Raw genomic sequence first — 25,134 nt, forward strand, 5'->3', positions numbered from 1 at the left:
AAGTCCAGGCGGTCCTGCTCCTGGGCTTCTTTCAGAACTCCCAGAGTCAGCCACCTCACTCCCCTTCAGAGCTCCTGTGGTCCCACAGCAGCCCCCGCCAGATCCACCAGGGCTGTCTTCACTGGCAGGACTGCGGCAGCTGCTTCCCACAGTTACTACCTCTGTGTTACCTCAGTGTTCCCTTGTTATCTTCTTGGTTCTTCAATGGCTGTTTAACCAACTCTCTACATTAAAATCTCAGTTCATTTAACTAGTATACTTTGTTTTCCAGACAGAGTCCCAGCTATTAAACATGGCCATTGTCACGTGTGGGGGATGTTAAAGGTACAGAATCAGACGCTAAAGTGGATGGCCTGCTCTGACACACAGCTCCCACGGCGTCCCCATATGGTACGCTCGGGAGGAGCAAGACCTCAGTGGTGGGAGGCGCTCTGCTGGGGGAAACACCACGTGCGAGTTGGGGTGCAAGGGGCCCACAGAGGCCGTCACAGTCCATGTCCTCTCCTCGACTGGGACCCTCACTTACCTCCGAGAGAAAGTAAAACCATGAGTGATCAAAGACAGGAGGTGGGATTCGCGAGTTGGTGTCGGCAATCTTTTTGATTTGGTACGGCAGTCTCAGCACCATCTCCGTCAGAAGCTGAGTATAGGCCTCAAACACATCAGCAGCATGGCCCTGGGGAAGAACACGCGTGGGAGAGCCATGATTGAGGCTCTTCCGTGACCGCAGCCAGGAGAAAGGCTGGTCTGCTCCATACATAGGAACACGTTATGATGGACACAGTAAATGGCGTCGTCCAAAGCTGGAGCCATCACTGACTGACAGTTCAGTTCACAAACCCAGGAAGACCCTGGGCTCTGGGGCAATTCCATCACGTGCAGAGCTTATAGCGGCGACAGATCTCACCACGCTTAAAAGTTCTAACATTGCACTCTGGTTTTTGACACTGGATTGATTTTACTTTGCTTACACAAAAATCAGAGCCAGAACAGGAAAAAACTGAAGAAAGAGTAAAGGAAAAGGATGTCTGACTTTCTATGAGAGATGTATTCCATTCCCTAGAACCAAAGCTTTCCAAACACGAACCAAATACGATGATGATCGTACTTCTGTAAGAAACAGGGTGTCAAAGATCCCTGGGAGATTCGTGGACGGGGGAACCACAGCTGCCCTGCAAACTGTGTGCTCCCCAACAGTCTGCAGTCAGTGAACCCTGCAGTCAACCCCAGCTGTTACCAGATCTGTATCAAACACTGGAAGTGTGAAGAGGAATACAACAGGGTCGTGATGTGAGCCTGGAGGGGAAGACCCCACAAGTGGTCAGGGTGCTCTGGGACCCAGGGAAAGGCTCAGACTGGAGGGTGGCAAAGTGTATGCTGTGGAAGGACCCAGTGTGTGAGCTGCGTCTTAAAAAGTGAAAAGTGAATGTCACTCAGTCGTGTCTGACTCTTTGCGGCCCCATGGACCATACACAGTCCATGGAATTCTCCAGGCCAGAATACTGGAGTGGGTAGCCATTCCCTTCTCCAGAGGATCTTCCCAACCCAGGGATCAAACTCAGGTCTCCCGCATTGGAGGTGGATTCTTTACCAGCTGAGCTACCAGGGAAGCCCAAGAATACTGGAGTGGGTAGCCTATCCCTTCTCCAGGGGGTCTTCCCGACTCAGGTATCAAACCGACGTCTCTTGCATGGCAGGCAGATTCTTTACCACCTGAGCCACCAGGGAATGCCTTGGAACTGACTGGGGGACAGAAGGGATGCAGAAGGAGAGGAAAGAACTTCAGAAGGGCATATACCCTGGGGGAGGCGCAGAGATCAGTGGCGCCACATGCAGGAGTGTTGCAGACGACAAAGAGTTAAGCAGATAGCTGGATCCACCAAGAACTTTTTGGCCAAAGAGCTATGGAAAACCATCAAAGGATTATACAAAAAGAGAAGGACGTGCTCAGGTTCACATTTTCTGTCCTGTTTTACTTCCATACTCTTTAAGGCAGTTCTGAGCATGCAGTGAGCAGCACACCCAGCCCAGGCCATCCTGCTCTGCTGTGTGGATTTCAATGGGACAGAATGGGGATGATAATTAACATCTAGCGAGCTCTGGGATGTGCTGGGCACTGTGCTTTCCAAACATCCGAGGCTCCCAACAGCTCTATAAAGCAGATACTCTGTGTGTGCTCATCTTCCAGAAGTACAAATTGAGGCTTAGTAAAAGTTAGATAGGACTTCTGGAAGCTTCACAGTGGTAGGTGGGAACGCATATTCCCAGAGATGTGTTCCCAGACTCATCCAACCAGAAAAAGCCCGTCTTCTAAACCAGAGTGCTAAAGGGCCTCTGGTGACAGCAGGGGGAGTAAGGGACATCCTTGGCTCCTTTGGTGCTACTACAGGGGAGCGACGACACAGAGCCCAGGGGAGGGAAAGGAGGGGCTCCCTGCCCGGGGATGGCCCTCACCTTCACGTACTGGCGGAGGAAGAACGGGCTCATGTCAGGCGGGGACGACGTGGTGTGCGGCTTCAGCAACTGGCTGGTGGCCACGGGCTCGTCGCCGCTCTGCTGGCTTTTCCAGTGCTCCAGCAGGGACTTGAGCGCGTGCAGGCAGTAGTCCACAGCCCCGGAGCTCAGCAGGGCGGCGGCCGTGGCGCTCGAGATGAGGGAGGACGACTGCGGAGAAGCAGGGAGAAGGCAAGAATGGCCGGCAGACCGGAGTGCACTCCAGCTGAGCCTGAGAGCAGGAACGCGCTCACGACACTCTGAGAACTAGCTGTCGTGAAAGTGAGTCCATCTCTTAATTTAAAAGTTTCCCAACAGCTCGAACGTTTCCCCAACTCTTCTGCACAACAGCATGGTAAGAGAAAATAAAGACACACCAGTTCCCAAATCTAATCTCTGAACACATATGTGCCAGAGGCCAAGGAGGCAAGAATTTGATAACCCTTCCACCTGGAGGGGAGAAGTTTTTCTCTTGCTCCTTGGGCATCTAGAAAAGAAGCCTATTTATTTTAAGAAGAGAGAAAACTTTCCACTACAGGCATTTCTCAACAACCCCACCCTCCCAGTAGGGGCTCTTCCCACAGAACTACCTTCCAAAGGAGATGGGGTGAGTGATCACACAAATAAAAAGGCAGGGGAAAAGCTACTGTAAATAAAACCATTAGGAGAGCCTTGCAAATCCCAGCAGCCCCCACAGCTCATAAGCTCATTAAGATTGGATGCAGTTCAGCCTCCATTTCTACCTTCTCTGCTTTGTGTTAATCTCCTTTCCACCACGCACGCACTGCTTTCTCTCTGCTTTATTACCATACCTTATAGCAACATACAGCAGAGGAATCCTCTTAGCCACTCTGCAGCTTGCAGAACAGTCTCCTGCTTTTCAATAATGGAACTTCCAAACCCTTTAACCCCCTCCATTGGAGGGATTGTTGGAAAAGATCAGAGCTTGGAAGGGATTCTGAAAAAGGTGGAAGCTTTGCTCCTGAAGAGGTGACAGCTTAGACTCTCACTCCTCCCGAGTGCCAACAGCCTTACTCGGTGAGAGAGGTCGCCTCTGCCCGCCACCCTGGCACCAAACACACAATCCCCTTTGCTTCCCCGCAGCCATTAGCCCAGAGCAACACACCTCGCATACGGAAGCCTTGGATCCGGACTTGGTCCTGGACATGAAGACGCTCAGGAGCCGCATCAGCACCAAGTGCACCTCGTTCAGGGCGCTGCGCTCACTCTTCCTGGAGACGTCCTGCAAGTGGGGGGCCAGGGGACCACGTTGGCGTTGACCCTGAGGCACCCTCTCAACGAGACGCCCGCCCTCCTATCAACGCTAAATGGTTCTCACATGGAATCACAGACCAAACAAGCTCCAATGCACCTGCGGTCTATGTACCTGGCCACCCTGGAGCCTGACACACCTTGGAGCTGTTGCTGCTGCTGCTGCTAAGTCGCTTCAGTTGTGTCTGACTCTGTGCGACCCTAGAGACGGCAGCCCACCAGGCTCCCCCGTCCCTGGGATTCTCCAGGCAAGAACACTGGAGTGGGTTGCCATTTCCTTCTCCAATGCATGAAAGTGAAAAGTGAAAGTGAAGTCGCTCAGTCGTGTCCGACTCTTAGTGACCCCATGGACTGCAGCCCACCAGGCTCCTCCGTCCATGGGATTTTCCAGGCAAGAGTACTGAAGTGGGGTGCCACTGCCTGAGGCCAAGATACAAACAATCTATTTATCATTTTCACCTCGTGGAGCTACAAAAGGGCCACAAGGGCCGTGACCTGGCTCCTCATTTATAGCCAGATCCACAAAAGTACGCCTGGGCCAAAGTACACACGGAAAACATTTCTAATGGATCCGCAAAACTGGGGGCCTCAGTGGAGAGTCACCCCTGTAACTTGGTGAAGTTTCTCTGAGAGAGGAAGAAAAAAAACTGATCTCAGTTACTGCTCCTCAAACAATGACTCTCAAATGTCACCTTCTTGTCCATGCCCAGTTCGGCAATCAGCTGGGAGAGCAGGTTGTCCAGGGCCCCCTTGTCTTTCTCGTCTTCCCCATCCAAATCTGTAGTGAGCATCAGAATGACCTGCGGGTCAACAGAGAGGCAAAACGTGAAAGCCAATTCCCTAAAGAGCAACAACTCTAAACACCAAGTGTTTCACATGAAATCCCAATCCTCCTGCCTGCCCTGTCAACTGAACTACAGCCCATGGAAAGGTTCGAAATCCTAAGGTAACCAAAGTGAGGGGTCCAGAGTCAGAGAAATCAAATGATGGTATATGCTACCCTTGGCAACGCAGAAAACGTTCTGCAAGAAGTCTGCACATCTGACTGACTAGCCGACATTATATCCAGTCCAAGTGGCTTAAGATACAGCACTGCGCTGTGCTGAAGAACAATTGTGCCTCAGAGCAAGGCAGCTAGCAGACCTCGCTCTATCACGAACATTAAGAAAGACATACTAGACAGACACTAAGACTCTCTGGAGCAGACTTTTGTTCCCGGCTCTGTCAGTAACTAGCTGGGTGGCTGTAGACATTATTTTTAATTCTCTGATCCTTGGTCTTCTCATTTGTAAAATGAAGGGCTGTAACCTGCAATTCAAAATTATATTCCATTATTCTATGACCTAATACCAAACAAAGTCTCTCAGAGGCTCGGCGGGAGAAGTGTGAGCATGCTTAACGATATCCACCTACGATGTGACAGACCCAGGTAAACTGCGGGATACCTGCATGTACGGGATGGCCCGGACACCTCCGACACTTCGTAACTGGGGCAGAGTTTGCAGTAGTCTCTCCAACAGCATCAGACGGACCATGTGCAGCCTAAAAGACCAGGGAAGATGCACAAAACATGAGCTAATACACAAACACTAGCCAGCTGAATATATAGTTCTTTCTTCCTGGCAGCAAGGTAAACAAAGAACGTACTTCTTAGGAACAACCCTAGCATTTAAGACAAGCCTTTGGAATACTATTAATAGCAACTCAGAAGGAACTTTGCTAGAGTGGAGCCAAACTGTTTCAAGATACAACTGATGGTACTGAAAACTTACTTACAGGAAAGCCAAAAAATATTGCTCAAGCAATCAGGTCCTTGTTGTTCTCACTACTTAAACCTTCCACAGTAGGCTTTATGGCTTTTTTCAACAGGTGGCCCTATTCTGCCTCCAGCCATCATTTTCTGGAATCCTCCCATCGACACATTTCATGTCACTCAGCTGCACAGTGACCCACCCTTTCCTCTTGCTTCCCAAGTCATTAGGAAGGCTAGTCACTGCTCTGCCCTCTCACAGTGTAGCCATCCTTCCTAGCGTAAAATTCAATCTCAACATCAATACAAGAAACGTGAGCCCTTCCACATACACAGCTGGCCACTGCCTTGCCTTCTTCATCTGCCGATGCACACCTGGGCTTCTGTGGTAAACGTGTGTGCCTGCACCTCCAGTGAACACACCAGCTCAAGAGGACCGATATGGGGCGGTCCTGGTGGTCCAGTTGATCAGAATTCACCTTGTAATGCGGGCCACAGCAGTGTGGTCCCTCGTCCGGGAAGACCCCATATGCTGTGTGGCAACTAAGCCCGAGCGCTCCAACCACTGAGCCCATGGGCCCCAAGGCCGGCGCTTGGCAGCAAGAGAAGCCACCCTCCAATGAGAAGCCAGCACGCCACAACTGGAGAGGGTTCATGCACAGCAACGAAGACCCAGTTCAGCCGGAAAGAGAAAGATCCTTAAAAGAGTGAAGAGGACCACCATGAAAATTAATCGGGGCTGTGAGCAAGCTGGGTGGCCGCCCCGCCTAACACAGCCTTACACAGACCGCCAGAGCCTTTGCTGAATCCATTAATGGGTTTACTTTCACTTAACCATTCTGCTTCATTTTACTTTACGGACTGTGCATAAGAAGCCATGTGCCTACAGTTTTTTTAAAGTGTGATTATCGTGTATTACATATCCTAACCGGTATCCAAAATATTTTCAAAATAATAAAAGCCTGAATAAAAATAGAGTCTTGAATAACAAATGGCAATCGTCCTAAAAAGAACTTGAAAGAATGAGCCAAACGACCTTCAGAATACAGTCATACACAAAAGCCCGTACATGCATCTTTGAATATTTACACCAGCCTGGCGGGAAGACAAACGAATAAAAACTGCTAAGGAACCAGCGCGGTAGCAGTGACAAAAGGCGAGACGGCAGCACCAGCTCGGTGTTTTAGGACAAAGCGCGCAAGTTGTGAGAAAGGCTAAAATCCTCAGGTTTGGAAAGTGTGCATGGAAATATACACACAGAGGAAAAAATCAACATAACGAGCAGAGTCTTGACCTGGACCAAGATCATGCCAGACTACTGACTTTTCAAACTCTTAAGATAGAGCTTTTTCAAGAAAAAAAAATTACACACTGTACCAAAAATTACAATTTCCTCCTCACAACTTAAAGTAAAAGCAATTCAGTTATTATATTATTTTTAAACGTCACTTAACAATTCCCTAATTAACTTATTCCTGAAAAAAAAAACGTTAATTTAAAACAACTTTAGCAAATTCCATTAACAATATGGGGAAGTTACCTAAATTGACCCTCTAGCTAGAAGTAACTGAAAACAGTAAAAATACATAATAACATCATAGTATAAGTGATGAGTCTCAAGAAATTTCAAATGATCACAATTACACAGTATATTCCCCAGCCACAGTAAATTAAACTATACATCAATAACAAAAAAATAATTAGAAAACCCTCAAATGTTTGGAAATTCGGCAACATATTTCTAAATACCCCATGGATCAAAACTTTAATCACAAAAGACTTTCGAGACCATTTTGAACTGAATAGCAATGAAAATACAACACATCAAAATAATATTTAAAGGGAATTTTAGAAAGAAGTATATAACTTCAAATAAATATAGAAAAAGAAAGGTTAAAAATGGATGATTTAACCATCTTAAAAAGCTTTAAAAAAAAAAGGAAAATTAACCCACTACCAAAAATAAGATAATAAAACGAAAAAGCTAGTAAGAGAAAAAGGAAACAATAAAGAGTAGAAATGAAACAGAAAGCAGGTATACAACAGAGAACAATCTAAGCCAAAAACTTAAGAAAAACTGGTTCTTTATAAAGCTGGTAATTTCTAGCAAGACTGACTTTTGGGGGAAAAAAATGTTACCAGTGCTAAAATGAAAAAAAAGGGGTATCATCACAATTCCTAAAAGCATTAAAAGGATGATAAAATATATTATGAACAACTTCATGACAATAAAATGAACAAACTCCTTGAAATGCACAACATACAAAAATTGACACATGAAGGAACAAAAATACTTCTGTATCATTTAAAGAATGAATCTACAGTTAAGTCTTCTCTTAAAGGAAGTCTAGATGCAGATGATTCAACAGATCAATTTTTCTAAGAATTTATAGAGGAAATAAAACCAATCTTATACAACGTTTTGTGGAGAACAGAAAAGGGGAAACACATCCTCACTTACTTTATGAGGCCAGAATAACATGAATATCGATACCTGACAAAAATGTTTCAAAGAAGAAAAAGAACAGGCCTAAATAAAATATTAGCAAATCAAATCCAGTGATACAAAGGATAAGATACCATGATTAGGTGTCCCCAGAATGTTGGTTTAATAATGGAAAATATCAATTACTGTAATTTACAACCTTAAAAAGAATAAAGGAAAAAGACATATAATCAACTAAGTGCAACAAAAGCAACTGCTGCTGCTACTGCTAAGTCGCTTCTGTCATGTTCGACTCTGTGCGACCCCAGAGACGGCAGCCCACCAGGCTCCCCCGTCCCTGGGATTCTCCAGGCAAGAACACTGGAGTGGGTTGCCATTTCCTTCTCCAACGCATGAAAGTGAAAAGTGAAAGGGAAGTCGCTCAATCGTGTCTGACTCTGTGCGACCCCATGGACTGCAGCCCACCAGGCTCCTCCATCCATGGGATTTTCCAGGCAAGAGTACTGGAGTGGGGTGCCATTGCCTTCTCCAAACAAAAGTAACTGGAAAGCTTCAAAAACCAATTTGAGATAAAACTGTGTTGTTCAGTCAACTAAGTTGTATCTGACTCTTTGTGACCCCAAGGACTGCAACAGGCTAGGCTTCCCTGTCCTTCACTATCTCCAAGGTAAAATATCTCCCAGCAAACTAGAAACAAAATTTCATAGAGAATATCCTAGAAAACCCTCCAGTTAACATCATACTTAAATGGTAAAATGGTAAACCTTTTTTCTGGGAATGAGATAAGGTTTTCCACATCCGTACTTCTGTCCGACCCAAAACAATAAAGCAAGAAAAGGCAATTAAAAGGTATAAAGATTGGAGAGAAAAAAGTTAAATGTCATTATTTAGAGAAGACAGGATTATTCATGCAGAATTTGTGATAAGAATTAATCTAATAAACAAACTCATAATTAGGATTAGTCTAATTATCAAAATGTATAATTAGAATTTAAGTGAATTTAGAAAGATCACTGAATACAAAATTAAAATAAAAGCAATAAAGACGTTACCAGCAATGAAGAAATTATTAGGTCAGGGGTGAGTAGAGAGAAAAACCCAGAAGGGTAAGCAGAGAGCCCTGACACTGATTTTAGGACATCTGAAAAGTTGAGGCTATGATGTTCTGAAAGCAATTTGGGCACCAGGCTGCTAGGACTTTACAAGGCATCTGGAATAGGGAAAGGCCAGCCAGAGTCTGCCCCAAGTGGGGAGGGCCCTCTGTGAGAACCTCAGGGAAAATCCACAGAAGCAGCAGCCTGAGTCTAAAAGTAACAAAAATACACCACCTCTCCCAGGAGCCTGTGGGAAAAAGTAGCTGAGAGAAAAAGGAAAAAAGCATTAGCTGCTGAAACACAGTCCTGTTTATTTTTCCTTTTAGTTAATACTTTTTGCGTCTTATTTAAGAAATCTTTGCCAACCCTAAGTTATGAAGACATTTTGTCTTCTAAAACCAGTACGTTTTCTGTGGTGACCTAGATGGATGAGATTTGGGGAGAGGGTTCAAGAGGGAGGAGATATATGCGTATAACTGACTCATTTCATTGTGCAGCAAAAACTAACACAACATTGTAAAGCAACTAACTGTACCACAATAAAAATACACAATAAATGAAAACATAACACCCGGGAAGCATTATCTTACGTGGTTAAATCCAGAGTGCAACTGATTTTTGTCTACGATCAGGTCATAAAACGAAAAAAAGACTCATTTTATTCCAGATTAATTTCCCACCAACCCACTGCCACTGACTGAAAGACCACCCTTCCCTCCACTGTACAGAAGCGTCACCTGCGCCATAAATCAGGTGACTGTGTATGTGTGAATCCGTTTCTGAACTCTAGTCTATTTCACTAATCTAGTTTGTCTATCCTTGAACCAAAATCCCACTGTCTTACTGAACGCAGCTTTACCACAGGCTACGGCTGTGCAGTCCTCATAACCCTGTGGTCTTCTTCGATACTGCCTTGGTTGACCTTCGTCTTTTACTCGTCCAAATAAACTTTAGCATCAGCTTGTCGATTCTTACATGTACAATAAAGCCAGCTGAGATTTTTGACTGGGACTATACTGAACCTGTATCAATTTAGAGACAATTGTTACCTTTATACAATGAATCTTTCTATCCATAAATACCGTATATCCGCTCATTTATTTTCTCTCAACTAGTTTTCATAGTCTTCAATGCAGAAGTCTTATATATTTTCTACAAGAATATACAGCTCTTGTTAACTTTAGTTTTGGGTTAAGTATGCATATTGAAATGACTAGCACAACTATTACATGACTGGAAACTGAGCGAACAACTTTCAGACTTGCAGAGGTAGGGAGGTGGGGCTGGAGAGCAAATTAACCAGAAGAGGCCTACAAAGACCACAAAGAGAAACTCAGAAACAAGCGCAGAACAAACGCAAATAGATCAGTGATGAATATTAGTTAGAAGCGAACTTAACTGTTCACAAGTTAAGCAACGATAAAAAGCAACAACAGACTAGATTTAAAAGATTTCAAAGAAATAAACTTCAAAGAACCAAAAATCACAAAGATTACATTATCTAAACACACGTAATTAACCTAGAAATCACATTAAGAGGAAAACAAAAGATTAAATAGAAAACGCCTTTTAGGTGAAGCAGTTAAAAAACAAATCCCAGAAAACAAACAATCCAATCAAAAAGTGGGCAAAAAACCTAAACAGACACTTCTTCAAAGAAGAATACACACGGCTAATAAACACGTGAAAAGATGCTCAACATCACTCGTTATTAGAGAAACGCAAGTCAAAACCAGTGAGCTATCACCTCACACCAGTCAGAATGGCCCTCATCAGAAAAAATCTATAAACAATAAATGCTGGAGAGGATGTGGGGAAAAGGGAACTCTCCTGCACTGTTGGTGGGAATGTAAATTGATACAGCCACTGTGGAAGACAGTATGGAGACTCCTTAAAAAAGTAGGAATACTACCACCATACAACACGGTAATCCCACTATGAGGCATACAGCCTGCGAGAACCGTAACTGAAAAAGACACACGCATCCCAATGTTCACTGCAGCACAGGTTACAACAGCTAGGACTCGGACGCAACCTAGATGTACACTGGCAGATGAACAGATGAAGAAGCTGCGTACATAAATACAACGGAGTATTACTCGGCCATAAAAATGAACGCAACTGAGTCAGCTTTAATGAGGTGGCTGAACCTAGAGCCTCTTATACAGAGTGAGTAAGTCAGAAAAAGAAAAACAAATATCATCTATTAACACTTATATATGGCAGCTAGAAAGACAGTACCGATGAACCTACGTGCGGGGCAGCAGTGGAGACGCAGAGAAGATTGTGGAGGCAGGGGTGGGAGTGGGGGAGAGGGTGGGGCGGATGCAGAGTAACATGGAGACACACACACCACCTTGTGTGAAACAGCCAGCCGGTGGGGATCTGCTGCATGACTCAGGGAACTCACACTGGGGCTCTGCAACAGCCTCGAGGGCTGGGATGGGGTTAACCCCAGTTAACCACCAGAGGTCATCGTCCCCAAACGGGTGCTGCAGGAGTTAAGTGGAAGCGCAGGACACAGGGAGGGAGGAGATACTCTTTGATGCCCTCTCAAAACGCCTCCAACACCTGATTGCTCCAGTTACTCTTTTCCTGATAGAAATCATTCAGTTCAGAACGCTGATTCCCGCACTAAGGCGGTCACCATGGGCCGCAGCAGCAGCTAACGAACACCGTGTCACGAGTGTGTGCGCTCAGTTGGATCCAACTCTGCAAATCCAGGGACTGTAGCCAGCCGGGCTCCCCTGTCCCTGCAGTTTTCCAGACGAGAATACTGGAGCGGGTTGCCATTTCCTCCTCCCGGAGATCTTCCTCACCAGAGACCAAACCGCATCTCCTGCACCCCCTGCCCTGGCGGGTGGATTCTTTACCACTAGTGCCACCTGGGTATGTTCTTGGGGTTTTTTCCTTCCTTCTCTTCTATTTCTCTAATCTCCTCTTGGTTAAGAATACATTCACTCCACCAACCCAGTACCAAAATCCACGAAAATTTTCTAAAGGGGCTGGATTAGGAACTCTATGGATTACTTTCCAATTGCCAAATGCCTCACCAGGAGTATTTCTAGACGTATTTGCTGTCTTAATTCTCTCACCTAACACACTGAACAAGGACTCACTGCTAGCATCACCTCATACCTGTCACTGTTGAGCCCAGAACAGTGCCACTTATAAGGAGAATGGTACAAGATGAGTCTATGGTTAATGACGGAAGAAGAAAGATTTGAGTAAGGACACATGGTTTTATGACAATCACTTTAAGGGACACAGGCACGCCTTACGAGAAAAACCACTTTATACTTTGTCTGCAACTGACTTGATCCAATTGCAGTTAGGACCAGGAGATAGACCTAGCACGCTTCTTCCCATTTTTAAACTGTTTCTGAGTCTATAACTTTACATTTCAAAAGAAATACACTGCTGTCACCTCTCCACCTCCAGCAACTGATGTATCAACCTCACCCCCAAACACGCCCCCCAGGAAAGACCCCGCGTGCCGGCGGCCCGGCCCTGACCTGTTGCTAGCGTGGACGTCTGCTTCCCCATCCCCCTCTCCTTCGCCCTCGGAGCCGTCTCCTTCCTGGTGCCCGGTGGTGGTGCTGATGGCGCCAGTGCTTGAACTGACGCTTCCTGGTCCAGCCGGATGCCCCTCCGCCGTGGCATCACCATAAGCACTGCTCCGGCCAGACACTAGAGGGAAATGGTTTAGAAACGGCTAATAAACTCGCAGAGCCTGGTGAAATCCAATGCATTCTGAAGCTATCTGAGTGATAGCTTTAGAAAAATGCTTTCTTTTACGTAAAGCTCAATAAGGATTGAATTCACGATTTCGGCCCTGTGACACCTGATGACTAAAATGACTTTATGGGTACCCAAAGAATGTAAGATCCACCCATAAGACTAATCTTAATCTCAGCTGCTGATGTATTTCCATCTCGTATTTCAGAGGAAGCCTATACTGATTTGGGACTCTAGAGAATTATCAGCTACTCTGTATCTCTTTCACAAAAAAAAGTTCATATCCAATTTTTAAACAAAGACTGATTTTTTAAGAACAAACCAAAATGGCTCTGTCATGCTTCCTCATTTTAGAGCCCCGCCCCCACCAGCGAGCACAGATGGCCTGCTCTACTAATACACCAGGCTGTGAACAGCAGGACTGCCCCAAATCTCTCCCCACAACGAGAGAAGCAAAGACCACAGCATGACTGCTTTCTAAGTCATACCATAGTTGTCTTAAATGAATCATGATTTGGAATTACGTACATCATTTTTTTCTTCCACTAACAGACTGTTAAACTTCCCTCTGCCGAGACCAACCCCAGGGCCCAGGCAGGATGCCTACTTTGCCCCCACCCTCTGCCCAAGGAGGTCAGGGCCTCCAGCCACATTACCGCTGTGCTCGCCAGCCACCGAGTCCACGGCACTGCCCCCGCTCTCCGAGCCCACACTGCCCCCGTGGTCGGCAGGGGAGGTCCGCAGGGTGGAGCCGTCCGTCGCGGCCGTGCTGCCCTCATCGTCTGAGGCTGGAGCTGAGAGAGTAACGAGAGCTGTTACAGGGAAAACCCTTCTCAGGGCGAAGGCAGCAGACCACACAGCGTGGTGGACACAATGCAGTTTAGACACCCTGTCGTCCGAGGAAAAAGGGAAAGGTCTGCTTTGCTGGTTACTCATAACAGGAACAGACACTACGTGGAGTGTCGCACACGGCACTGAGACAGACGCGAAACCCAGCTCACTGGGCATTTCCTTCGCTGCCACGGCACAGTGTAAGTGAAACCGCGCCAAGATTCAAGAATCTGTGACACGGACAGTGTTCTAGCTAAAATGCTTCACAGTCACCATCGTCTAGGTGTTACTGACACCTGCTGAGATCAGAAACTAGCCAGTACCACTCAAAAGCACAGATTCTGAATTTTCAGGAGATTTGTTTTGTAATCAATTTACGCTAATGCTAGGAAATCACTTATCATGAGCTCTTGAATCAACCCTGGTTGTTTTTTTTCAATCAGACGGTCCAGAGGGGAGCTCACTGGGAAATTTCAAACTTCCTCATCAGATGCTAATAATGAAGCAAGGAAATTCCCCAGAGACAGCCACAGCATCCAGGATCAGGGCGGAGCTGAGACAGGAGGATAATGCTGGATGAGATACACGGGGGAGGAAAGCCAAGACAGCCACAGAGCACAGCAGGAACACAACCGCACCGCACAACAGCGACCGCCAAGCCTGAAGTGACAGCAACTCAAGAGCCCCAAGGGAAGCAGCAAGGCATGGCAGCAGGTGAGGGGCAGCCAGCTTCTCCCTGTCTCAGCTACGGAGGGTGAGAGGCCAAACAGGAAAGAAAGGAACACACACACACACACACACACACACACACACACACACACACGGGACACATCAGTCTGAAGACTCTCCATCAACCCTTCGATTACTCAGGGGCTGACTTTCCAGGAGACTGTTGAGATGCTCCATCCTCCTCTATTCGGTCCAACTCTCCACTCAGGATGTTGAGGGTTTTTTTAATCAAATTAGGAAAGACATTGAAAGTAAACACAAAATGAAGTCTGAAGATTTCCTATGCATTTCAATTGTCCATAAAAACCCTACCCCCCAAGCTCAGATCCCTGGTGGTGACGCACGCTGACCTGAAGCGTTCACTCTGCTTCTTGTAGTTCAAGAGAAAGAAGTTAAAAGGTATGCGCTCTGTTTCTTGTCTCCCTCTTGATCTCGTCTAAAATGTTAGAACTCTGGTGAAGAAGCCTGAAAGCTGTGATTTCAGCCCTAAAGCTGGTTAACCTGCAAGCTGCTCCTGGCCTTTCTGGGGGAATCAGCTGAAGCCAGGCAGCATGCAAAGTGGAGGGAAGCGGAGCCATAGCGACTTTGCCGAGCTGCAGCGCTGGGCCTTCCGCGCCCGCATTTCTAAAGCCAAGGCAGAAGCAGGAAGTCCAGAATGGCCTGTCAAAGCAGCTGCCCGTGACACTCTCACAGCACTGGAGACGAGGCCCGAGGGTCCTGGGGCCCTGAGCCGCGCTCCTTGCTGCGGACAGTTACCTGATGCTGTGGTGTCAGAGAGGGTTCCTGCGTCCAGAGAGGAAGAGCTGGGTGCCTGGCCGGACAGCCCCAGGCTCTGCAGGCCCAGGGCACTGCTGCTGCTGCCTGGGAAACAAGTGGAGAGTGAGCACGGCGTCCCCGCCACACCCCGTCCACAGCGCTGCCTCGGCCGCCTGCTGCCCTCAGAGCCTTCACTCGCCAGCGTGTGACCCACTCTGGCCTAGAGGAAGCTACTCAACAGCCACTGCTGTCCACCCACCAAATCCAGTTACAGAGATGGGGGAAGCTTCCTTCAGCTCAGGCAGGACACAGGCTGGAGGAATCTATCCAATTCAGGAGGAAACAAGCCTAAAGACCAAACTACCAGCACTATGAGATCGGCCCCCACACTGAGAAGCCCGGCTCAGTCCCTCTCACTCTCCACCTGTGTCTCTGCACAGCTCTCACCCAGATCGCCCTCTCCCCACGTCTGGGGATAAGCTAAGTCAGCTGGTTATCAGTAACTGCCAGACCCTCTTTCCTGTGCCAGGCCAAGGGGCCGCTGTGTTCCTGACACTGCCTTCTACCTTGCTGGTCCTGCTGCAGGCTCAGGGCAATGGCTAGCTCAACCATGGTCTCGTCGTCTGCGTCCGGCGGGATGTCCAGCATGGGGGGGAAGCCCTCTGCACCTGCCAGCAGGGCCTCCAGGGGAGAGGGGTTGCCGTTGTTGACATTTTCCGCCGTCTCCAGGACCATCGACTCAGACTGCAGAGAGAGAGCTCCATCAGTGTCCCGTGGCTACGGGAGCTTGTGGAAGCCCCCGAACAAGAGCTGGAGGAGTGTGCTGAGGCTCCTCCTGCCCGCCTGCTGCCAGACTCACCACCATCTCAAAATCTCCGTGGTCCACCTCACTCTGCTCCTGGCTTTCCTGACGGATGTGACCACCATTCGGGATCCCCGATGACTGCATTTTCTCATCTGCGTCATCATCGTCGTCGTCGTCCTTGTCTCCTGAGTCAGAGAAACCCCCGTCACCGGAAGGCGCTTGCTCGACCCTCCCCCGGGGCGTGGGAAGACAAGCTACAGAGCAAACAGAAGCCGACACGAGCCACCAGCTAGCGCCCTGTGCCGCGAGGGTAACTCCGGGGGCCACGTCTGGCCTTGTCCTCTTGCTTCCTGGACCCGGCAGGATCTGGGAAGCGGGGGCTGGCAGTGACAGCTGGCCCCACTTAGGATAAGTCTTTTCTGGCCGATGAAGGAAAACAAAATCCTTTGTGGAATTTTGGATTCCATAAAGCAGAAAAATCTAAGACCAGCAGACCCCAAGAGCTCCCATCAACCCTCAGGAGTCCTTGGGCAAGACAGGGAAAATACTACAATTGAGACTGCCTATCTGCTATCGCTCATGGCAGCTTGGACTGTTATACTTTTTTCCTCCCCAGAAACAATTGCGTCCGTGAGGTTTTCACACTGCATAATTCTTATGAGAAGAGCCAAGTGAACTGTGAAACCGCTGGATGAGACTGAGGACAGCACTGCCCTGGCCAGCTCCGGTGTGGAGGGGAGAGGCCTCCTGGAAAGCACTACCCCGGCCAGCTCTGGTGTGGAGGGGAGAGGCCTCCTGGAAACGGAGACGCCTAGGTTAGACCCCTAACTGTCGGAAGAGGACGGAGACCTCGCCTTCTGCTAGAAGGGCTGAAAACACACGTGGATGTGCCTTAATTGGAAACAAACTGTTGACGCACTCGAGATTCTCCTCAGACAAAAGATGCACAAATCGTTGCCTGACGCAGCAAAGACTTAGATAAGGTGAATGACGGTCAAGGAGGGTCACCTGAAGGTCGTGAAGCTGCACGAGCGCCTCCAGGCCTGCACTGCACCATAAACAGCCACAGCCACGAGCTACAGTGCGGCACGTCCCCGTGGGAAGGGGTGCTGATGGACACAGCACACACCAGAAGCTTAAAACTCTTCCAGAAAATTGTTTCAGGAATGGAGAATGTTTTACTACTACTATTTTTTAGATTAACACGTTAAAATGATATTTTTTATATACTGGATTATTAGTAAGTTCACGTCATGTATTTCTTTTTACTCTTTATCAAGTGCCTAATAGAAAACCTTAAACTGCCTATGTGACTCTCATTGGAGTTTTACTCCTGAGCCAAACCAAGTAACCAGAGTTACACAAGATACTAAGGCTACGATTCAGACAATTTTTAGAACTGCTTTTACTAAAAAATGTTAAATGTATGTCCTTGACTTGTATCCAAGTGTATGAAGAGGGAACTTTCTTGTGAAATTTACCTTCAGTCTTACTGGAGGCAAAACCATTGAGCATACTACCCATTAGGCAACAAAATGGACCCTTAACGTAAGAGTATTCATACCAGGAAATTTTTCAGTTCCTGAAAAATGGAGGGTTTTTTTAGTCACTATGGTTTTTGAACTGTTCTCATTTCGTTTTTGCTATGGCTTTTTAGAAGCTTTCTGCCAAACACAAGTGCCTCATTAACTACCACGCGGGACTCCGTGGTGTAGGTCTGATGTCCTCGGCTTGATTTTATTGTTGCACCCTTATCCTCCCTCGGCTTCAACTTGCCTTTCTCTCATTCTTCTTGCCGTAAGCTTTTTACATGCCACCTTTAATCCTTCAAGGCATAAGGCAGAGTGCGCCCATGGACTCGGAAACAGAAGTCTCCAGAACCTCGGTCACACAAGCAGCGTGTCCTAAAGCTGTGTCTGCCTTCTCCCCTACCCACCACGCTCACACGAGCCCAAACTCAGACCTCACATTACCCATTGGAGTGTTGCTTCGAGGGGAGGAGGGCAATGTCACGTGTCTCCTTTTGTTCCTTGGCCTGAGGACGCGAATTAGAGCTTGTTTACAAGAGAAGCTCACAGCAGGATCCTGAGGTTGAAAAAAATCATCATTCTTAGGTTTTAATGTTATTTATGACACTTGTATAAAACACTTTGCATTCTTGGACCATTGCTTACACGCCTGTGGAAAATCTGCCTACTCTCACCTGTAACCTGCTGCATCAGGTCAGCAGCCAAGTCCACTCCCCGACCTGGCACAGAGAAGACCTGTACACTGCATCCTGCTCTTAGCTCCTGGTAAGAGACTGGCAGGTCACTTGTCCCTGAAGTCCCTCGGCTCTGTACACACGGGGTTTGCCTTTTCCTCAGAGGACCAGGCTCATCGTAACTCTGTGCTAAAACCAGTCCTTTCAACACTCGCTTCTGCGCTAGAGTCGCTGCAAGCAGACCCTGACGGTGTTCATCCAGGTGGTCATTTAATCAATACTTACTTAGCATGAACTGTGAAACAACCATCAGTAATTCCTCAGCAACTGGATGAGCAAGACCAAGTCCATTCCCTTTTCCAACCTTTCTTTCCATGGAATGAGTAAGATGTTACAGGTTTTACTGATCTGCAAAATTCTTAATTCCCACTGCCTTCCCTTAAGTCTATTTTATTTCATTAGATAGCAAAGTTATAAAAAAATTTTTTTCCAGATGTTAGGCTGGATAGTTACGATTATCGGGATGGTAAGGATACGTACGGGACACAAGAGCATCTGCATGTAGATCCTGGATGCTGTGTTAATGCAGTCCAGCTCACAGGTACAGTAGCCGTGGATAATGTCCACCAGAGCATTGACGGTAGCTTCAATGTGAGTCAGGCCTAAAGGAGAGCACATACAGGGAGAAACAAACGAAACACACACGCAGAATGCAGGCCGTCAGCATTATTTATGATCTATTCCATTAACAGTCTCTAAGTCTCTCCAATTGCCCCAAAAGCTTTTCCAGATACCCTGAATCACAGAAATAAATAGACCTACTCTCTATAGATATCAAAATACAGAGCAGACAAGTGTGAAGAGGTGAGCAGAGTCCCAATGTTCCCAATGATCCCCAGACCTCAGGTGATAAGACGTCCTGAACACGCGTTTGGGGTTTACTGCCCGAGCAACACCCAAACACAAGTGAGCAGCAGGGGCCCTTCTCCTCTCCCAGCTCTTCAGAGCTGGCTCTTCCACCTAACCCTTGGACAGTATGAAGAGTTAGACACTAAAGGCAGCAACAGCTTAGAAATACAGTAATTCTCTAGGATGATGTTTAACTTTTACCTTTTTAACTGGCTTTGAACCAAGCTTTCCAAGATTTTTTAAAACAATCATAAACACCACTAAGGAGGCATGCATGCGTGCACGTGCGCGCGCACACACACACACACACACACACACACACACGTCTTTATGTGAAGTATGCAACCCGACATGGAGAGATCAAGAAAGTTCCATCCCTCTGCTACACTGCTAAATTCCTCCATCAGGAACATTGATCTCACAGACTTGTATTTCCTAAATATTCAGTCTGGAAGAGATGGATGATGAAGGCTCAAGGTGAAGAGTACAATCTGTTCAAAGAAAGAACTTACATCAGGTTTCACTATCAAATGTCCCTTTTAACTTGATACCTGGCAGGCAGGCAGGCGCCAAGAAGGCATTCTTGGGTTTGGAGGCATGGAGTTTCCAGAAGTGGTTCACCAGCTGCGTGATGAAACTACAGGAGTCTCCCTCCAACTGCTTCTGAGGTTCTCGCCCCTCATCTGCTCCTTCTAAGCAGGAGAAAAAAAAATGATTAACGACGGTAAATTGAAGATGGAATTTAATTTGTTTTAAGGTTAACTCAGGTCAAGGAAGCTTGCCTGGGGAGGGAGTTTCAAGTGGGGCCCCAATCAATATGCCAACTATCCCTAGATTCCAGCAGGCACATCTAGGAAAAAAACAGTCTGGGAAAGGAATATCACAGAAAACAGTGATGTTAGAATTAAGTAACAGGGGGAGCATTCAGGATCTTACAGCAGAGTCAGAGATCTGAGGTCCAACTGTTCGACTTCTAAAACCTAGGGGAACATCTTAGACTTTCTAAAAAGATTCCTGGATTATAGTATTAGAGGAGGAACAGGATGACGACAACCTGTGGGAGCATGTGAATAACAGAACCGTAAAGGCATTGATAAGCTCTATTTGATGAAAGCCAAGCAGGTACGGTACCCAGCCAGCACGAGGAGAGGAGGAAACAGCATCAAGCGCTGAGACAGGCTGCTACTCATGTTAATAAAATACTGGCAAAAGAACAGCGCCAAAGCAGAAGATATGATTGATTCTCTTACTTTAAAGCAACCAGGGCACAAGCTTAACCTTCCCCTGAAGATTTTAAAGAGACAGTAACTTCAGAGCCCGATTACATCTGATGTCCAGAACACTAAGTAAACTCAAGAGTAACCCAAGGGGTAAGCACTGGAAACAGTATCTATTTATTAAAATGGTACAACTCTAATGTCAGAAGCCCTACAAGCTATAAAGACGAGCCAGTGAGATCCCTATCTCAGAGCACGAAGTCCATCAGAGGCCAGAGAGAACTACGAGAAGATGAGAGAGTGAAGAAGATGAGCAGGCAGGCTTCAGGGCCGCGGCCACACAGGCCAAGTTCACCTGTTTCCGTCTGGGGCAGCCTGGACTCCGTGAAGTGCACCAGGTTGTTAGGGCGCGTGACGGCGATGGAGCGCGCCGTGACCACCAGCCTCTGGAAGACCTCAGGGTCCAGATCCTTGCCTTCTTTGCTCGATGTGTTGAGACACTGCACAGCTTTGCTCAGCAAGGCCTGATCCTACAACCAAAGAATCACAGAGGATGAGCCAAAGGCAAAGAAGGCCTGGGTACTAAAGCCCAGAGGAGAGAGGAACTGGCAGATTGTCAGGCTGGCGACTTCCTCTCAAGGGAACAGGTTAATTACCACCGACTACCTGAAAGAAACCTTCAGGGCAGCCCAACACAGTTCTACTTCTTACACATAAAATGCTAAAGCCACTTAAAAATACTTGAAAGCCATGAAATTAGTATCAAAGTCTGATTGGAAAACCAGAACCAGCCAATTCTCCAGAATGGCAACATCCCAGGTTTCTTTCCTACAAAGTCATTTCTCTACAGATTCATACCAAAGCTGTTTCCAAAACTGCCTTTCCTTGAGAGGTTCAGCAAGTTAAACTCGCGTTTCTCAATTCTCTGCATTGGAGGCAGAAAAGCTAACCAGGCATTCAGGCTGGTGGCTCCCTCCTCATGGACCTGAAATGTCTCATAGAAACTGGCCAGACCTACTGTCTTCCACTGCTACTTACTTTACTAGGTGAGACCCCCTCTCCCCAGACTTCCCTGAGGCTCTTTCACCCACTCACCAAATTCTTCCCAAACAAGTAAGCCCTCCTCCCTGAGGCCTGCACGGGACCCCAGGAGTGACAGCACCAGCAGTCCTGACCTGAGAGACATCCCTCCCCGTCCTCCAGCGAGAAGCCCGACTCAAATGTCCCTCCCCTCCCTTCCTTAGATCTTGTCGATTCTACTGATATAACAGGGGAAAAAAAAAAAACGCAAACCAGGGGCCTGTTAGAGGCCTGTCCTCATTCTGAGTGGTACTCCTTTCTCAGGAGAACCTAGAGGCTACGTGGGTCTGACCTCAATGCTCTCCTCTCTCCGCCTGACTCCGTGACACCCTTGCTGGCATCCAAAAGGCCAACTTACTTGCTCTCCCGTCAGTGCCACCACGTCCGCCTTGACAGGAGACGCCCCTGATTACCTTGTGGCTGTGGTAGGCTGAGCGGCTGGTGTGCAGGCTCGCCAGAAGGCTCTTGGACTGCTGCTGGACGCTGGCAGGGGCTGGCAGGGACAGCAGCAGCGTGGCCAGCTCCTGAGCTGCGTTCTTGTTTCTCTCCTGATGCAGAAGACAGCAGGGTTGCCACTGACCCCACACCGTCCATGCAGGATGAGCTGCCCACACTCTGCCCTCCCCCTTCCCGGCTACCAGGACTAGCGTGGGCTCCATGGGCCGCAGGGAACAAAACAAAGAACTTCGAGATCACAACCCTCCCACGACATCGCCAGCAATCGAGACCAAGATCAGGACTCCTGCAACAGTGCTCTTTAATTAGCACTCGTCCTGTTTTACAGAACACTCCTCCATGGGGCCCTGGAAGTAGGACATAAAGCCTTAAGCTGAAGACTCCACTGGATCACCTTTGCAAATCAAGATCATGCTATAAATGTACTTGAGCTGAGAAAGGCTTTGGGGCCTCTGACCACTCCACTGACCTCCTGCCTCTTCAGAAAGCTTCCATGTGCTTTAAAAAAGTAACTTGCCTTCTCGATGATTGGGCCAACAGCAAAGCAGCTTTCCAGGGCTTCTAAAGAACTCACAACCAGCCTGGGGAGACAGAAAAGCTGGCTTGAGTACGAGAGCCCCCCTTCCCTCCGCCTGGTGCTTTAGCCTGCGCAGACTAGTCCCGAGGCCCTCAGGGACAGCTAGTGGATGCCAAATACGAAATCAAAGCACGGTAAGACCTGCCACCGGCACCACGCGTGGGGTTCCCTGTGTCACAGGCCGGAAGGAGCCCGGCTCCTGCTTGCAGATCAACCTGAGGCCACGCGCATAATCCGTTACTCAAAGAAAGGGCTTTCCTTCCTCAAAGAGGATAAGGGCGCTTCCTTCTGCTGCCTGTGGCAGGGATCACGGAGACAGGCTTAACAGTCTCGATGTGACAGGACCCGAAGCTCAGGTGCCCCGAGATCAGTGGGCAAAGGGGATACACAAAGGGAAAGGTTCAAGCCATCTTCCTACACTGGGAGAGCTATACTTGACTTACACCTCCAAGAAAATGCACAAAAGCACTTCCTAGGAGTCGCCCAGTATGGGGAAGAGAACCAACTGGATTTTTAGGTTTATGCCAATCACGAACATTCAAAGGGTACGATGAAGCCCCTTTAGAAAACTGGGCAATTTTCTCTCAGGGAAGGATGAGAAACCCAACCACTGAAGGGTACCAAAGGAAACACTGCCCAGGGCCCCTCGTGTGCGTTTAAGGCAGCACAGGAAAAAGACCACCGTCGGGAGGGCTGAGGCTCTGGACAGACAGGGCCAAGTGTGGAGAAGGCAGCTGGTGAGAAAAAGGTCCAGGGGCAGAGGGCAGCAGGAGGGAGGGACCTGGGGCACAAGACCCAGGAGGACAGAACAAGCTCCCTGGCTGTTCCGACGACGGGCCTTCTCCACTGACTCGGCGCCCCACGCCCTCCTCACCCCTGCAGAGGCGGTGGGGGAAGGCGGGGCGGCCGACACCAGGCGCGCACGTCCAGCCCCCCGCATTCTCCACGGGGACGCGGGACAGCTCTGCAGCCATGCAACGATGGAGACAGAAAGCAGCAGCAGGACTCGTCCACAGAAGCAGAATCAACGCAAAGCCACGCCATCAGTTACACGGCTCTCTAACACACACTCGCTCGTGCAAAGAAATGAAAGAGGGCATACTAACCGGTCCAGCTTGGTTAGGGACTCAGTTTCAGAACTTGGGGGAGAAGCAAAAGAAAAAAAAAGGAAAAAAATGTGAAGCTCAGAGAAACCTGGAAACACATCCTAAGCAAACAATATAAGAATAGAGTGGGAAGGGCGTGGGGAGACAGAGAAAAGGAGGGGCAGGGAGGCTGCTGGTGGGAGGCAGTGCTTCCAAGCCAGGCTACTCTTATACCTTCAATGTAAGAAATGAACATCTTACATTCTGAGTCACCGCATCTACAGCGGCAAACCAGCAGCTCCCCAGCACAGAGAAGCCAAGCGCAGTGCTTAAGAAGGCCACTGGGGGGAGCCCCAGGGGGCTCTGAACTCTGCTACAAGAAGCCTGGGACAGCCTCTTGGCAGCAGTGTTATTACCACAAGAAGTAACTGCTGCAGAGAAAGATGAAAAGATGATGAGATCACAATGAAAGGGAAGATTTTCCCCTATAATTTCAGCAAGACTGGATCCTAATCTCTAATTCTGGCTCAAGCATAGTCTGGTCAACAGCCTCTGACTGCTCCCAAGGGCACCTGAGCAGTAAGAGAAGGGAAGGGACAGCAGCCCCTGGGCAGAGCCCTGGGAGTTAGCCGGCTCTGAGCACACCGCCAAGCCCTGTCTGCTCATCAGGAGACCCTGTGTGTGCGGGCGGTTTGAAATCCTGAAAATCACAGGCCAGGCCTGGGACACTTAGGAGGGGCTGGGTCTCTCAAGACTCAGGTTCCGCCCGGAGAGCGGAGCCAGCGAGAACAAAGGGCTGCCCCGCCAGCGCGGTACCTCTCCAGGACGGTGCCACCCGTGACGGCGGGGGCCGCCGAGTCGCTGTCTCCAGTGCCGTTGCTCTGGGTCAGGTTCGAAGGACAGATGTTGCTGACGGAGGCAGCAGGGAATTCTTCCGGAGGCTCATCAGGCCAGCCAAACTGCTCCTTAGTCTTGCCATAAATTTTCACAGCATCGATCATGGTGACGCCTGCTGGATCCACCGAGGCCCCAACTACAACAGGCACGAGAAGCCATTAGGAAGCATGATCTCTGACCGGTGACACCACCCCCTCCAGAGCAGACCAGACTGGTGTGGACCACGTGGTGAGCCACATACAGTTCACGGTCAGAAAGGAACTTTATCTCCTGAGACTTCAGCAGCACTTTCACCTGGTACAGATGCTGAATACGTGAAGACACAGTTCCATGAACCAAAAGTCTGCGAAGTCTCTCAGAAGAAGAGACCCCAAATACCAGTGCAGGGATCCTCTGGTGCTATCAGAATACCATGTTTCCCAACTCTACCCCCAGGGAACACTCCTTTTGTTCAAAGCACAGATCATCCTCATTCCTACTAACAGCAACTATTTCTGGAAGAAAGACACAGGTGGCCGGCCAGTAAATGGTAGGGAAAGTTGTCAACCTCATGGAAGGCCCCGAGATGTCTACTCTGAGGCTTTAAGGGCACTGCTAAACACCTCTCGGTGACGTGTGCCCTGAGGCCCTCAACTGCACTTTCAGAGCGCTTTGTGATGTCAAGCGTTAGTCTCGCCACCTTTCTGCCTAGACAGGCAGGCAGCCACATCGGCAAGGTCACTCAAGCCTATAGAAACGAGCCCTGAAGTAGCTGCCCCGTCTCTACCCCTCCTATTCTCAAGTATATCCCTTGCCT

The 25,134-nt window shown here is 48.3% G+C and overlaps 1 protein-coding gene across 7 annotated transcripts in view; it reads right to left on the minus strand.

Moving 5' to 3' along the window:
* The window catches only part of UBR4 (ubiquitin protein ligase E3 component n-recognin 4), a 136,884-nt gene that overhangs the window by 48,519 nt on the left and 63,231 nt on the right, over positions 1 to 25,134 (minus strand). The window contains exons 49-67 of one of the 7 annotated variants that reach the window (XM_086325269.1): positions 24,258 to 24,474; positions 23,463 to 23,495; positions 22,297 to 22,360; positions 21,737 to 21,871; positions 20,599 to 20,773; positions 19,809 to 19,892; positions 19,578 to 19,718; positions 18,658 to 18,779; positions 17,888 to 17,999; positions 15,969 to 16,099; positions 15,676 to 15,853; positions 15,110 to 15,214; positions 13,450 to 13,587; positions 12,571 to 12,745; positions 5,211 to 5,307; positions 4,458 to 4,565; positions 3,620 to 3,736; positions 2,455 to 2,664; positions 527 to 676 (exon numbers count right to left, since the gene is read on the minus strand). In XM_086325269.1, the coding sequence (XP_086181395.1) occupies positions 527 to 676; positions 2,455 to 2,664; positions 3,620 to 3,736; positions 4,458 to 4,565; positions 5,211 to 5,307; positions 12,571 to 12,745; positions 13,450 to 13,587; positions 15,110 to 15,214; positions 15,676 to 15,853; positions 15,969 to 16,099; positions 17,888 to 17,999; positions 18,658 to 18,779; positions 19,578 to 19,718; positions 19,809 to 19,892; positions 20,599 to 20,773; positions 21,737 to 21,871; positions 22,297 to 22,360; positions 23,463 to 23,495; positions 24,258 to 24,474 (2,492 nt within the window). Of the gene's footprint in view, positions 1 to 526; positions 677 to 2,454; positions 2,665 to 2,728; positions 2,765 to 3,619; positions 3,737 to 4,457; positions 4,566 to 5,210; positions 5,308 to 12,570; positions 12,746 to 13,449; positions 13,588 to 15,109; positions 15,215 to 15,675; positions 15,854 to 15,968; positions 16,100 to 17,887; positions 18,000 to 18,657; positions 18,780 to 19,577; positions 19,719 to 19,808; positions 19,893 to 20,598; positions 20,774 to 21,736; positions 21,872 to 22,296; positions 22,361 to 23,462; positions 23,496 to 24,257; positions 24,475 to 25,134 lie in introns of those variants that run through there. The other 6 variants (XM_086325277.1, XM_086325288.1, XM_086325299.1 and 3 more) reach the window with 6 other exon arrangements.

The sequence above is a fragment of the Bos grunniens genome, chromosome 2, assembly GCF_055505025.1.
Source record: "Bos grunniens cultivar Pamir isolate PY7600 chromosome 2, Bosgru_T2T1.0, whole genome shotgun sequence".
Taxonomy (NCBI): Eukaryota; Metazoa; Chordata; class Mammalia; order Artiodactyla; family Bovidae; genus Bos; species Bos grunniens.